The sequence below is a fragment of the Aythya ferina genome (genome assembly GCF_964211825.1).
Source record: "Aythya ferina genome assembly, chromosome: 3".
Lineage (NCBI taxonomy): Eukaryota > Metazoa > Chordata > Aves > Anseriformes > Anatidae > Aythya > Aythya ferina.
The window spans coordinates 83,623,272-83,638,294 of NC_140298.1; the positions used below are offsets into that span (position 1 = coordinate 83,623,272).

A 15,023-nucleotide genomic window follows, 5' to 3' on the forward strand; every position below is an offset into this window, starting at 1 on the left:
AAAAAGAAAATTGGATTATGATTCAATAATCACCATCGGTATAAGACTGCCTAATTGTGCTTTACAATTTCAGTAGAGAGGAATTATTTTAATCAGGAAAAATTTACCAAGAAATTTGCTTAGTATTCAGTTAAAAATTTCCACTGACTATAAACTGCAGGAGGGTAACTCAGCAACATTGTACAAACAAGCCACACTGCTACTTGTTGCTGAAACTGGCACTGTTTACAGTTTCAAGAAGAAAGGAGATTTTTGAACAGTACACACATGGAGATCAAGTGGCAAGCAAACCTTGGGTCAGCCAAAGCAGATGACACTGACAATGGAGGTGACGAACTGTCCCCAGGAGAAGGGGCAGCTCTGGGCTCTTACTGAGCCTGGAAGCCAGAAGAGCACCACCTGCAAGAGGCAGGAGCGCCCATGGATTTGAAATCAGCTATAGCCCTGATAGCCCCTGACTTCTATGACAGTGCTATCACCAGCATCTCAATCCTTGAAGTGGTAGGTGTTCTAGCCCTCTGCCCTCCCACCTAAGTAATGCTTAACCTGCAGTGAAAGTATTAAAAAGGCATTGTGTCACACCATGAAAAAAGGCTACTGAATCCTCAGCTATAGCATATTTGTCATTGTAACTAAGACATTTACAGAAGCCTCCATGTAAAACAAAAAATAGTAACAAAAACAATGCTTTGAAAATCAGCTCTAAGTATGGACTCAAAATAGAAACAATGCAAGATAAAAAATTTATGGACAGAAGTAACTCATATTATATTATTCTGACTATAAAATACACATTAGAAATGAAACACAAAGGGTTCTTACCTGCTGGCATTTTCAGTCCTTGGTTAAAAGCAGCTCAGCACACCAGCTGCTTCTTCCTCAGAATTCACCATTCTGTTTAAAGTAATTAACAACTTTAATTAACGTAACTTGTCCATAGACTTGAAGCTACAAATTGAATGCACACTAATTGATATCAAGAATGAGTACAGGCCTTTTACACAAATGGTCTAGAAATAAGTATTTCTCTAAATTATGAGAAGTTCTCTCAGATCTCAGCTCAGAATTCTCAGCATATGAGAAACTTAACTACCTGAGAGCAAGTAAAAGAACTGCTAAACCGCTATGGCAATAAAAATAGGTATCTTTCTAGATAATAGCCAATATTTCAGTACTGCAGTTCTCCAATCTTAAAAAAATCAAACAACACCACCACAAACACAAAAACAATAACAACTGTACAGTGTATTTAAATAGCGAACTATGCAGCCATTTATATTGAAGCTTTTCTAATCAGTTTCCTGTCTGATAGCATCATAAACGAAGTCACATTTTAGCCAAGTGATAGCCTACAATGAAAAGGTTCATAGCTGCCAGCTAACCTAACTTTATTGCAAATCCCTAAATATTTACATTTATATAAAGCAGTTGTATTTTACATAAAGCAGACAAGCAATCACATGAAACTCATTCCTTTAAAGAAAAAATGTTAGGCCCTCCTGGTTGTGAAGAAAATCTTACAAATGTAATTCAAACCAAAGCTGGAAGGCAAATAAAACTATTACACAGCTTTATCTTTTCATCAAAAAAAATCATAATGTTTCACAAAAAAACTTTAACAGAAAAAGCTGTTTTGTAAATAGTGGAACTAATGAAACATAGCTTTCTATGAATATGTTATGTTCCCCTGAGCCTTCCATGCAGCACACTACCATACCCACCTGCCCTTCCAACAGCACATCAGGCAGCAGCTCCAAGTCCTCCCTGCAGAACACCTTCTGTTAGACGCCACTCGCACATTCACCAGATACCCAGACTACACCAGTCCTAGTAAATTAAGACATACCAGTAAATATTGTTAAATCAGCCTTGGCACAGCCTTGGTGCAACCCATCTAGCTAGCACTCCTCCAACAACTCCCGCAATACGGTTTAGGAGTTAGTATGGATGATAGATTGTTATTAACAGGCAGTTGGCAAGTGGACACTGATTTGGAGCTAGGAAAGTTTAACAGCATGAAAGTAGGCCATGCACACCACTTGCCTCAATACTATAAATCACTCCTGGGCAAACGTATTTTACAAGTACATGCTTATGTGCCCCAGCATCTGCACTACAGTACCCTCAGATCCCTCTCATTTCTCTTTCACAGTGTTATTTGCTTCTTCTTTGTCCTCCCACAGGCTACAAACTTTCAGGTCATTTCTTATTTCTTACTTACGGTAGTTTGGCCTGCCTGCTTGCAAAACCAAACCAAATTAAAAATAAACAACAAACAAACAAACAAAAAAAAGCAAAGCTCAAGGGTTGGTTTGGGATTAAAGAAGTGCTGCTTAGCCAGCTTCCAGGTGTCATGAGTTTATTTTGTGTACTAAGCAAAGCATTTATACTAAGTATCCAACAGCGCCTCGGGATGTTTGAAATTTACAAGGATGACCAGAAGTGACTTCACAGGAAATGTTTTGTTGTGTAATTTCATGCTTTCACCCACAGGGTAGGAATATTTTCCCTTACTAAAAAATGTTTTGACTGGTAAAGCAAAGCTTTACTGTCACAACTGAACAATAACTGTTAAAAATAACACAAATGCCTAATTCTTACAGGAAATGAAAAACAGAAAATATTACTGAAAGTAAATCTACCATTGAAATTTAGCCTATTATGCAAAAGGACCATTTTAAAAGTAATAGTCATTAAGTGCTGCTTTTCAAGTAGTTGATTCACAATCAGCTAAAAAATATTTGTAATTTGAAGGAGTTGAAAACAAGATAAAAAACAGCACATTTAATCACTTTATTCATTCGTGGTGAATGACAAGAACACACAAGATTCTGTTATGATTAGTTCAGTGACTTCAACCACCTCTCCAAAAAAAATAATTATAAACAACAAATGAAATGATTAAGTGCTCTCAAGTTTAAAAACAAAAGTAAGGGGTTATGCATAACAAAACAGCACAACTACTGAAGTGCATACATGTTTCAACTACTGAAATAATTTTATAACCAAAGGACAAATGAACCATACCACAAAAACAAACAAACAAACCTGCAGCTAAATTAATTTTGAAGATCCTTGTGATTGTAATGGAACAAACACATTTCCAAAGGCTTGACTCATCTTATATGTACCAGTGCTCTCTGTAAAATGCATAGATTCACCAAGTTCACCAGTGACTGCATCATTTTCTATTTACCTCTATGTATTCGGTAAATAATCTATCCTCTTGCAACAATAAAAATGAGATGAAGTCCTATAATGATCATCCTTTTATTTCATATACACTTGCAATTTAGAATTACATGACATTTGACATGGTGCATTAAAGCAACTATTAGCCTTGTGTAAATATAAATCCTTAATCAACAGGGTAAGAACAAGAGCGTTTACTCAGTCTAATCTCACCTTAAAATAGGAGAGATTTAATCTTACACTGGAGTTCAGCAACCACAGAGCCCCAATCTGTATAAACCCTGTTATCATCGAGATTAAACTGGCAAGATGCACTTTTGCCTGACTATATTTGATCTTTTCCATGTTAGTTAACAAAAAGCAATCCAGGAATGACAAAAAATGTGTATTTGGGAACAGAGGTATATTCCAGGCGACAGAAATAGCTAGGAAAACTAAATCATGAAAACTTCCAGGAATTACTAGACACCTCCCTGAAACTGATTTAACTTTTTCTCCTCTAATATCTCCCCCGTGTTTCTAAACAAATCTACATCAAACTTCTGTTATTTTCACGGTGTTTTACGACAGAGTAAGTCTCTGTATTCCGCATCTGCAAAACAGGTGTTCTCAATGCAAAGCATGTCATGAGCCGCACCTTTCAGGAAAGGACTTTTATTAATCACCATAACAATTAGACGATCTCAGAAGCAATTTATGTTATAATGAAGCAGAGTATAGACCATTTCCACTGTTTATATTTACTGTTTATATTTCCCACACAGGGAACTGACAAGTTCCCTACCCCACTCGGACCACTTTGGAAGCTGAGCTGACAGAACATAACTGCACGTTGGAGGATTTCCATGAACTAAAAACCACTTTTCTTTTTATTTTTTATTTATTTATTTTTTTAACTACTGCAACAAGCGAGTGCCACCTAGGGAGGCTGGAAACGCGCAGAGCACCAGGCTTTGTTTATTTTTATTCCTTTCGATAAAACCAGCCGCCTGGTAGCCGAACCCCTCGGATTTACGAATCAGGGATTTTTTAACGTGCCTTACAACATCTATTTTTTATTTTTATTTTTAAGAAACAGGCGTTCGCGCTATCTTTGAATCTAACTTTATTACAATCACCCCGTAAGCGCCCCGGGGACGCCTGAGGCGCAGCGGGGGCCGCCAGGCAGAGCCCCCGCCCCAGCGGGGCCCGGCCCCAACGGCCGCGGGGCGCAGCGCTCCCCCCTCCCCCCGCCCCCCGGCCCCGACTCACGTGCCGCTGCCGCCAGTACCGGTACTGCTGCTGCTGCGGCCGCCCCCGCCCCACTCCTCCAATGGTCTCGCCCTCGCTCCCCTCCCCCCCCCCCCCAGCGCCACGCAGGTGGTTCAGCCGAAAACAACCCCAGCTGCCAGGGAAACGGCGCGCGTGCGCCCAGCGCCCCGCCCGCTAGCGCCTGCGCCGCGCGCACGCGCGCGCTTCGCGGCCCCGTTTAAATAGGGCAGCCGCCGGTGGTTTCCCGCCACGAAGGCGCGCGTGCGCGTTAAGCCGCGGCGGCGGGCGGGGGGGTGGGGCACGAGGCGGGCCCACGCGCATGCGCAGTGCCTCCCCCCTGTGGCTCGTTCGTTCCTGCCCGCTGTAGGCTGAGGCGAGGCGGGGCCCGAGGCGGAGCGCTGAGGAACAGGCGTTTTTCGGAATTTGCCCTTTTTTAAATTAAAAGTTTGAAAGCAAAACTTGTGAAAAGCTTCAGTAACAAAGATCCATTTACATCATCCACTTCAAAAAACGTCAGGGCTAGCTCTGTTGAGCTCCGCCCAGCGATGAAAGCTGCTCACAGAGGAATGAAGCACCTGGGGGGTGCGCTTAGTTGAACTCTATGAGCTGCTTGCTGTGAGCTGTAGGGCACAGACATCAGCTTTGAAAATAGCAGTAGGAAAAGATGGTCTGAAGCTGTGCAGACACTGCAGAACCTTTAATTTCCTGTGTGGATGTAGTGGGTAACTTACGCAATGGTTCGTTCTCCAGCAGTAAGAAGTGATTCATTGTTATTGTCAAGGAAGAACTGTTTGTTCATTTGCAATTTGTTAATAATAAAAAAGTAAATAAATTGTTTATGTCCAAGTTATTTCAAACAGTGGGAGGGTCACTTTTTAGACCCAGAAATGCATGTAGGTTTGGGGCGAACATGGCCATACCTGTTCAGAAGTGAAGTCAAGTACAATTAGCTTTCAGCTGCCCATGTGCAATTGGTACAACCTAGAGGTGGGTTAATGCTTGGGATAGATACCATAGAGTATTTGAATAATTAAGGTCAGAAAAGACCTTCAAGATCATCTAGTCCAACCATCACCATGCTACCAATGTCACCCACTAAACCATGTCCCTAAGCACCAGTCCAACCTTACCATGATAATGATGTACAGTTTCCAAGAGTACTATGCCTAGAATTCTGTCAAAGAGTTAGACCTTCTGTCAGAATATACATACTGAAATCATTTGCTTGTTTCTCAAGTATTATGTCAGATGCTGTTTACTTCTCCCACTAATTACCTGCTCTGCCCATTCTCAAATGCTTATGTGCACCTAACTGATTGTTAGGGAATTAAATACTAGTGGAAAAACTATTGCCTGTAAACAAGTGCATTTTTCATATTCCTAATTACTAATGTGCAGGAATCTTTGCAATACGAGGCTTGTTGCTGACAATGTATTGCAGTTTTCCCCATGGTTCAAATTAAAATGATGCAAACCCCACTAAATTAGAAGTCCAAATACGGAAGCTAGTGCTTTCTATTTTTAGAGTTGTGAGAAACTGGTTCTTTGAAATTCTTTTTCAAAAAATAATAATTCTTTAAAAAAAAAAAAAATTGCCTGAAGGGACTGCAGCTGTGGGTGAGCCAACATTGGATCGGGTACACCCCAAAAAGGACTACAGTCTGCAGAGGACCCACACTGGAGCATACTAAAAGAGTGAAAAGGAAGGAACAGCAGAGAGAAACCTTTATGTATTGACCTCAGAGAGAGTGGTTGTGGTGGAGCTCAGCTGCCCACCTGAGTAAAACCACCACAGAGAGGTGTTTGAGGTGAAATGAGCCTGACAGTGAAGATGAGCCTGGGAAAGGTGGAGGACAGATATTCTAAATTTGTCTATTATTTTGTTTTGTTTTGTTTTGTTTCCCAAGACATGAATCAGTCATTAAATATTTATGTTAATTGCCCAGAAATTAAGTTAAATTCCCCAAGTTAAGTCTGCTACCCTATTTGCATGTTACATCATGGGATTCTTGATGGCTGGGGAGATTGTTTACTTGTGTTCTTATCTGAATGGCTTCCCCAGGGACCTTCAATTGTAGAAGAACATGCCTGTGGTAGGGATATTCCTCTGGTAAAAGGCTACACAAACTTAGGTCATTGAGAATCTGTAGGACTGAAAGGTAAACTAGGATGTATTACCAAGGACAACAGATGTTGTCCCTTCACATTTGACAGTAACTGCTGCTTTATTGGCTATTTTTCTAGGCAGAACTAAATAAAACAGCCTGAAATCCATTCTTTGGCTCAGACCAACAGACCCAGGCCAACTGGCATGGCACGGCTTCCATAAAGATAAACTCTGTTACCCACCAATGCCTGCTTGGAATAATCTATGACTTTAGCTAACTCCTGGCTAACCACAGTGTTGTTACGTGATTGCTTCTTGGCACAGTTCGAAACTGCGTCAAGAACCATGCTATCTGGGCTGTTAATATACCAGATGTCAGACTCATGCCCTGACCCCATTTAGTTTATTGGCATCCTTGTAGCTATTAATCACAATGTGTGATTAGAGAATTAGCTTATGGGGTCTACATCCTCCAAATTCCTTAAGGTACCTCTGCTTCTGCCCATTAGACTTCAGGTTCTGGAATACTGCAATATGATTCCCTTAATTTTTGGAACATTATTGTTCCTCCTGACCAGTTTTGAAACATATCAAATAATTATTCTGTCATCCCTATAAAGTTTTAGATATCTCAGTTGCTATTATCTCAGAATCTCTCCTTGGGATCAGTGTAGGTGTCCGATGCTGTTTAAAATAACCCTTGATACCCTGATTGACTTCCAGATTCACAAAGATCTGTAAGACCTCTGGAAGAACACAGATAAGCCACATCTGTCGATATGTCTTAAGCACCTTAGGGCCATTTCAAATGGCAAAGGAGGCTTGTCCTAACAACTCTAGTCAGTACAGCATGGAGAGCAACTGCATTCATTACCCGCTATATGTCTACTTTAGGATGGGCAGAATCGCTATTAACTGCCTTTGAGTCTGTCTTTAGTACTGTCATGGAAGTTTCACTCTCTGCATGTAGGGCTCTCTGGGGAAGACTCATAGCTAATTAAATGGGTTATGGAGTTCTCTTTACTGTATTAATGCTTTTAGATTATGATTAAAGTTCTCCTAATAGGTGGAATGGAACAAACTATAGTATACATTGCTGGGTTTGGCAAACGAACAGGCCTGTGATAATTGAGACAGGTTGAAATGAAAAGTGATTAATCTTTTATGGTGAACACTGAAGGGTGCTGTCAGTCTTGAATTTATGCTTCCTGTAAAGATTAGGGTTGAGGTTAAATGAGAGCCTGAGTGGCTCAGAGGTCTAAGGTGAGGATTGGTGCCTTCCATGTAAAGTCCCTTCCAGGATATGCAGGGGTGTCATTTGTAGAATGGTAGCTGCTGGGGCTTTTGCCAGATAGATCTTCTTACAGCAAGACTGAAGATCTTTCTTTTCAAATATGTTGAACAGCAAGATCATGCAAAGCCCCAGGGCTTGGATGAAAGCTGGGCCTGGCAGAGTGAGTGACATATGAAAGTTAGGAGGCTTGGTTGTGCTTAAATCAAGAACAGTCATTTTTAATCTTTGACATTGAAGCCAGATTTGATTTTGTCAAAGATTTGGCTTGTCAGCAGTAAAAATGGACTACAGGGTCTTCTAAATAAGCTCTCACCAGACATCAACAAGTTTTCCTATTAGTAATACAAATTTGGACATTCTCCAGTAATAATTATTTTACAAAAGCATCTTACAGATTTCTGTGGCCATTACATCTCTGAAAGACCACAAGTATTTCTGCAGTCTGAGTGGTCCTGCAGTCTGCAGTCAGCTAAACAAAAAGCTGTTAAGACAGTTTTCCATGTTGGAGGAAAATGCCATCACACCTCTTCAGTTGACTTGTTTAGTCAGATGTTTTTTGGGAATAGGCAGAAAGAAACACCACAGCTCTTAGTAACAGTGATAAAGAACAGATGTAGTGTATTCTGTGATAAAGCCAAGAATATATGTTATATGTATATAATATATGTTGAATTTGGTACCTTCAACCTGGGATGGTTAGAAATCTCTATTCTGACATTAAGAATATTCCAGGTACAAATCTATTGTAAGCCAATTGACATGCTGATCTAAAGAAGGTTTTTTTCCATGTTTCTTCCAATGAAGAAACAGACCTATATCTTGTAGTTCTTCCTATGTACTTTTCATAGTGCATAGCATGATCTGCTAATATTAAGTAGTTCTTAAGGTTACAAGTGACACTTGCACTGCAGCTCAGAATGTTGCAATGTGTTTTCCAAAGGCAGGGTCACAAATATCCTTTTTCCATTTCCTGACAGTTTGCATTTTCCATTTTCTGACAGCGAAATGTGTTCGGAATACATTGCAAAGGCAATAGAAATCAGGGGCAACATCTAAGAGATCCAGCCTGGGAAGCTCATCAGCCCAAAAAATCATGGGATGATTTTTGTCTGTACTTTGGTGACCACACCAAAGAAAAGTATGTATATCCCAAACAAAATGCATCCTGCCCAAAAGCATACACAAGTAAACAAATCGTGTTCTGCTGTACAGAGAAGAAGACGACTCTTGAGAAACAGAAGTTACATGGCTGTATGGAATTTTATTCTTCAATGAACTTTATTCTTCAATGAACTGTAAAACCTGTGCTCACTTTATTCGCTCTTTAGGTGAAGGGGCTTGTATTTAGAGAGTTTCACATTACTTACCTTCCATTTGCTGTGTGGGAAAATAGAAAGGAACATGCACAGTGATGATGTATTGTAGTTGTAGTCTAGTCTACGATAAAGTTTGCAGATATCATGGGTATTCTGAAAATCTTGCAGCAATTCTAGGATGATGTAGAACGGAGCAAGCTTCTTGTCAGAGCCAAACTCAAAAAAAAAAAAAAAAAAAAAAAAAAGTAAAATTGGTCACATTCAGGGAACAACCTCTAGGTGTCACTTGAAGGTATAAAATAGAAACGGGAGTTGAGCTGGGTAATTCACACAGCTGAAGAGATGCGGTGGTATTTTAGCACGTGTTGTTTAACTGATTAGTGGGTTATTTTCTCTTGATAGTGAAATACAAATTAGTTTCTATTATTGGGTATCCTGAGCAAACGATCTGACGGTCTCACATAAATTGAAGCTAGTGTAATTTACGGGGCAACTCTTAGCAGAATTTTAATGATATTGATAACAAAAAGAAATGTCACAGAAATGGCTAATGTTAATTACCAACTTCTTTAATAAACTTAGAAACCGGTTGTGCAAGATGCTTAGTATTCTGAGCTCAGTATATCTTACATGCCAAATTTCTAGTGCTTTGAAAGCAATTCGTAAGGTCTTAACTATTTTGGAAATCTGATTTTCACTAAATGTGCAGATACTGGCACTATAAATGTCTGTACATGCCTATTTGACAGTGTAGATGTCTATGGCCTTTTCTCAGAGCTTCAGCTCTTTGAGGTGAAATGTTTTCATCTCAATCTTAAAGATGTTGAATGTAAAGATCTCAAATCTTTAGTTCAATCCTTGATACATCCCCTATTCCTCAAGTTTGTGTCAGGGGGATACAGAAGCATGTAATGTACTCAGTCCATTCTTAGAAAAGAGTTTTTGCATGTGCTTAAGAATGTCCTTTACCCCCATCTGCTTGTTGAGCTGTAATTATCATCTTAAATATAAGTATTTGCCTAAGTAAGGACAAGAAAAATAGGTGTTTGCAATAGGTGTTTGTTTGTTTGTTTGTTTTCTCTTCCATTTTATCACCTTATTGGTGGTGAGAATTCTCCCAAAGCTCAGATTTCTGTAATGCAGAAGATTTACTTCACACTTTACTACATTTTTCACTTGTAGATTGATAACAGGAAATTCACATATTAAGATTCAGAGAAACATCTAAATAAATCTACTTTTGTCTATTTGAAGATGTCTTCAGTTTAGGAATATTTTAAATATTATAAGAATGTCCAACCTTAATTGTCATATGAATAGAGAGACTTGGACCAAAGCTGAAACTAAAAGGTAGCATGGTCTTAGGATCTGGTATTAAAGGGAAATAAATGTAAGATTTATTGTTATAACAGGAGGAAAATAATGAAATAAACTCATTTTGTTTAAGAACCAGAAAACTAGGATTCAGACAGAAGCCACATACATGTATTCAAATTGTCTTTCCAGAGCATGAGGTCATGAGCCTTGTGCAGCAAAATTTTGATACCAATTTCAGTAGGGTTAAAGTTTCTCCAGCACTATCTCCTGAAGTGTAGCTAAATCTCTACTGATTTTGTTCACGTCTTCAGAATAAGAATGTTTAGGTAGTCCTGTCTTCCTGAAAGCGAGTTATCGAGAACACTATGTTCACATAAAGCTGCAGGTACCTTGCCACAGGATGGCAGTATAACAGCAAGTGTCATTAAATCTGATTTTTCTGAAGTATTTTGAAAACACTGTTCATTGGAGCTAAAATTTGCCTACAACTAAGTGCAGCATTATTTCTTTTTTACTTTTCAATATGTCATTGTTTCCTTTGTATGGTTACTGCATCTATGCACACATTTTAATTACATTGTTTTTCTTTTGGGCTGTTTTTAGCCATACAATATGCTTTAATTAAGAATGATTATGAGAGCTTGGCTCTCCTGGGTTTTCCTATTGTGCCCTATGATTAACAGTTTTCTATTTGTATACTACTTGTCACCATCACTTTTGAGAAAAGTAATTTATTCTTTAAAATGTATTTATTGATTTGTTTCATCTGATATCTTTTATTTCCTTTATTTGTTTTTGTTTTTGTTTTTGTTTTTTTTTGTTTGTTTTTTCCCCCAATTAAAACTGCCTTCGTTGCAGTTTTGCAAGACTTATTGACTTATTTATCAAAAACACTATTGTTGCCTGCGCTTTCTGGCTTTTATATCAAAACCAGTAAAACTTTTCATCCTTTTGTTATTAGAAATGGGATAATGAAATTCTGAACTTATTAAAGTCTGAATTTCTAGGTAGACCTAGTCTACCCAGGCTGCAATCCTGTTGCCTGTGTTGCACATGGCCAATACACATGAAAGACCTGCTTTTGGTAGAGAGCAGATGGGGCTTGAACATGTCTAAATCGCAGTCACAAGTGAGATTTCTTGCAGTGTCTTTTCAACTTAATCCAACTCCAGGAAAGATTGGATAAGTTTTGACCGGGTTTTACTTTGTTATGCAGTGATCTGGGACCAAATCTGATGAGAAGTCTCATAACTTTGTACTGAAATTCTGCATTCAGCCAAATGTGCAGTTTATTTCTGCAGTGATGGGCACTGAGTAGCTAGGTAACTTTGCCTTTATTAGGGTGGTGCATTGATACTATGGTGTAGTCCGATTTTGGTATCTGAACAGAAAAAGTGAAAAATTTACCTTTAATTTGTCTTTCTTAAAGACACCATTCAGTCCAAGTCAAATATGAGGATAAAGATACTTTAGAAATCAGTCCAAGTTGACATTTCAAATTTATTTTGAAGTAAAAGGTTTTCAGAATGAAAGTTGGTGAAGAAAATGATTAATTGAACATCAAAATGATGTTCAAATGATATCTTGATGATAGAGCATAGAAATGAACACTTTTTTTTCATGGAATATTCCTCCTTAAATAATGTGCAAAGCAATAGCAAAAAATTCTTGTAAAGATGCTTGTAGTTTAAAAAAAAAAAGTCAGTAAGCACAGACATGATCTAAACCTCAGTTGTCTCATTTCTGCATTTTCTGTTGAGCTAGAAACTGAAAACTGATTGAAGATGCTTTTCTGTCTTCTCACTTTTCAGTGTTGACTAGGTCTACATCGTTCTTTCCCCGTCTCTAGAGATCTTTAAGAATCTGCAGTTGGCAGGCTTCTTTATATATCTTTATCCTGTTACAACTCATAATGAAAATATATTTTAGCCATTATCTATTTAGCTAATATGAACATATTAGCAATTCTTCATTTTTTAAATCCCACTTATATGCCCATCTTGATTCTGTTATCTCCTGAGCACAGGCATAACTTCATTTAGACTGAAGTTATTATCAAAAAGTGTTTTGTTTTGTTTTGTTATTTTCCCTGTATCTGATTTCAATACACTTTTATTAACTAAGTTCCTAACTTTTGCTTCTAAATCCAGAAATCTAGGAATTGCCCTTGATCCTCTCTGATCCTCTGTCTTATCCTTCTAGAAGCCTTTTTTTGTTGTTTGTTTTGTTTTGTCTTTTATAATGATGTTTGTGCTTAACATGGTATTGCCAACTCTTTCTGTGCTTGTGCCATTTTTTTCCTTGACTCATACAGCTTCTTGTGTTATCGTCTTTCTATATCCTCTTTCTGTCAAACTAGATAATCTAAAGACAGCTGTTATTTCTTGTTGCTGCAAGAGGATAGTAGTAAGTCCTCTTTTTCTTCAGGAAGTAGGATACCCATGTGGTTTTTTCCACAGGTTTCAAGTCTTGTAAAACAAGGACGTAGGAACCTGACTATATCAGAAGCAACACCATCACACACATGTACACAGATCAAATGGAAAACCTACCTTGTATAAAACCAATGTATTGGAAAATAACAGTAACCGTGTTCATTTGTTTCCTCCTGAAATATTTTTTAGATATGTTTACTATTTGCATCTCCCTGGTGTTTTGATAGGCAAAATTTCTCTCTATGCATTTTTACAATTTTTGCAAACTCTGTTTCTTGCCCACAGTCATTTTCTACTAGCAGTCTTTTCCTAAGATTTCAGACACTCAGATTCTGCTTATCAGATACAGTAATTTTTCATCATTCTCCATTTCAGAATTATACCTCTGGGTTCAATCACTTTGCTTTTACATGTCTCTGGTCTCTATCATTTCTCTGACTCGGGCCTGCAGATCCCCATAGGATTAAAAGATTATTTTTGAACTACACCAACTCTCTGAAGATTTCACATAGTGCTTATTGAATTACCTTCTCTTGTCTAAATGGTTTTGCTTTTCCATTTCCACAGTACAGCCCAGTACTTCTCTGCATTATTGGATAAAGCTGAAAAACATTTCAATCCTCATTCCTATGTAATATATAAGTTCAGCTACTAGTGAATGGATATGAAATGGTTTTCATTACTCACTATGCTTTTTGTGTACTTTGATTTACTATGCATTTTCCATGTCACATAGCTCTCACTTTTTGTTTGTGTTGTCTGAACGCAAATATTTTATGACTTGGTAGAGCCTGTCTATCCCAGGCTAGTTCACTGAATTACCTCTACTTCCTAGTTTTAGCAGTTGCAATGACCAGAAATGATATCAAAAATACCGATCAAATGAGTTGGGGAGAGAAGAGACTGATATACTTGCCCTCAAAACATAGAATACAGAACTCCGAAAGAGACCTGCAGTATATTTGTCCTTTTTAAGGCAAGGAGAACTATACCCATATCATTGCAGGCAATTCTTAAAATCTTCCAGAGATGGAGATTCCACAGCCTCTTCACCCATGGGGTTCTGAGGAGCTGTTACCCATTCTCTTAGGAAGTTATTCTCCCTTTTTCTACCACTTAGGTCTATTAATCCTGTTCACCACAGAGCGACTAGATTATTGCCTTTCTCTTTGTGTCAGTGAAGGGGAGCTCTCTCCTCTGGAACTGGTCCAAACATTTTTTGAACTGTGGTGCCTACATGAAAGGCAGTACTACAGCTAGTGTCTTAGCGTTGAAAATGCAAAATAAGTGCTTTACAGGTCTTTTGGATTGTAGTCATAAATGCTTTTTCCAATGACATTGGTATTATTGACTCACTTACAACTCTTTTGATCCCTGCAGTTTTGGATCCTGTTCAGCAGAACTGCTAGCTAAACATTTGCCAAGCTGTATACATGCTTATTGTTTTGCATGTTGTCCTGCGCATGTCCTTACTGAATTGCATTCTCTTTCTTTCAGATTTATTTCCTGTTTGTCAAGATTACTTTGAATTATAGCACTCTTGTCTAAAATGCTTGCAGTTCCTCACAGATTGGTGTAACTGCCAGTTTAAAAATCTTCCTCTTTATTATACCATCCAGTTAATAGCTAGTACATCAAACAGTATCAGACCCAGGGCAGACTCCTGCAAATCTCATCGATACAGCCTTCCATTTTGACAGTGAATTAATGATAGCTACTTCTGAATTGTTTTTCAACCATTTTTATATCATACATACACTTATTTTCTCAATGCTAGGTATCTTATGACTTGCTTATGCAAGTCTTATGTGAGGCTACCAAAAATTTACAAAAGATGGACGTATGCCAACTTTTGTCTTTATCTAATATCCAAAGCTTTTTACCCTCTCACAGAAAGTTTTGTATAATCTGAAACAATTTATTTTCAACACAGCCATGATGGTTGTTACTTCAGTCATTTAGGGGGTTGATTATTCATTTCATTACTTTTTTTTTTTTTTTTTTTTTTTAATAGAAACTGCTGCTAAACTGATTGTTATATAATTTCCTGTGTATAACCTTTACTCTTTTCTCTGCTCTTCAATAGGTGCCCTTATTCAGCTTTTGAAGTT

At 38.2% G+C, this 15,023-nt stretch overlaps 1 protein-coding gene across 7 annotated transcripts in view; it reads right to left on the reverse strand.

Annotated features, from left to right (window-relative positions):
* Positions 1-4,563, reverse strand: part of AHI1 (Abelson helper integration site 1) — a 93,660-nt gene extending 89,097 nt beyond the window's left edge. For 5 of the 7 annotated variants that reach the window (XM_084514396.1, XM_084514399.1, XM_084514397.1 and 2 more), the window contains exons 1-4: positions 4,444-4,563; positions 1,722-1,827; positions 823-894; positions 292-399 (exon numbers count right to left, since the gene is read on the reverse strand). In XM_084514396.1, the coding sequence (XP_084370522.1) occupies positions 292-399; positions 823-832 (118 nt within the window). In that variant the 5' untranslated portion in view covers positions 833-894; positions 1,722-1,827; positions 4,444-4,563. Of the gene's footprint in view, positions 1-291; positions 400-822; positions 895-1,721; positions 1,828-3,048; positions 3,139-4,443 lie in introns of those variants that run through there. The other 2 variants (XM_084514395.1, XM_084514398.1) reach the window with 2 other exon arrangements.
* Between the last annotated feature and the right edge of the window lie 10,460 nt (positions 4,564-15,023).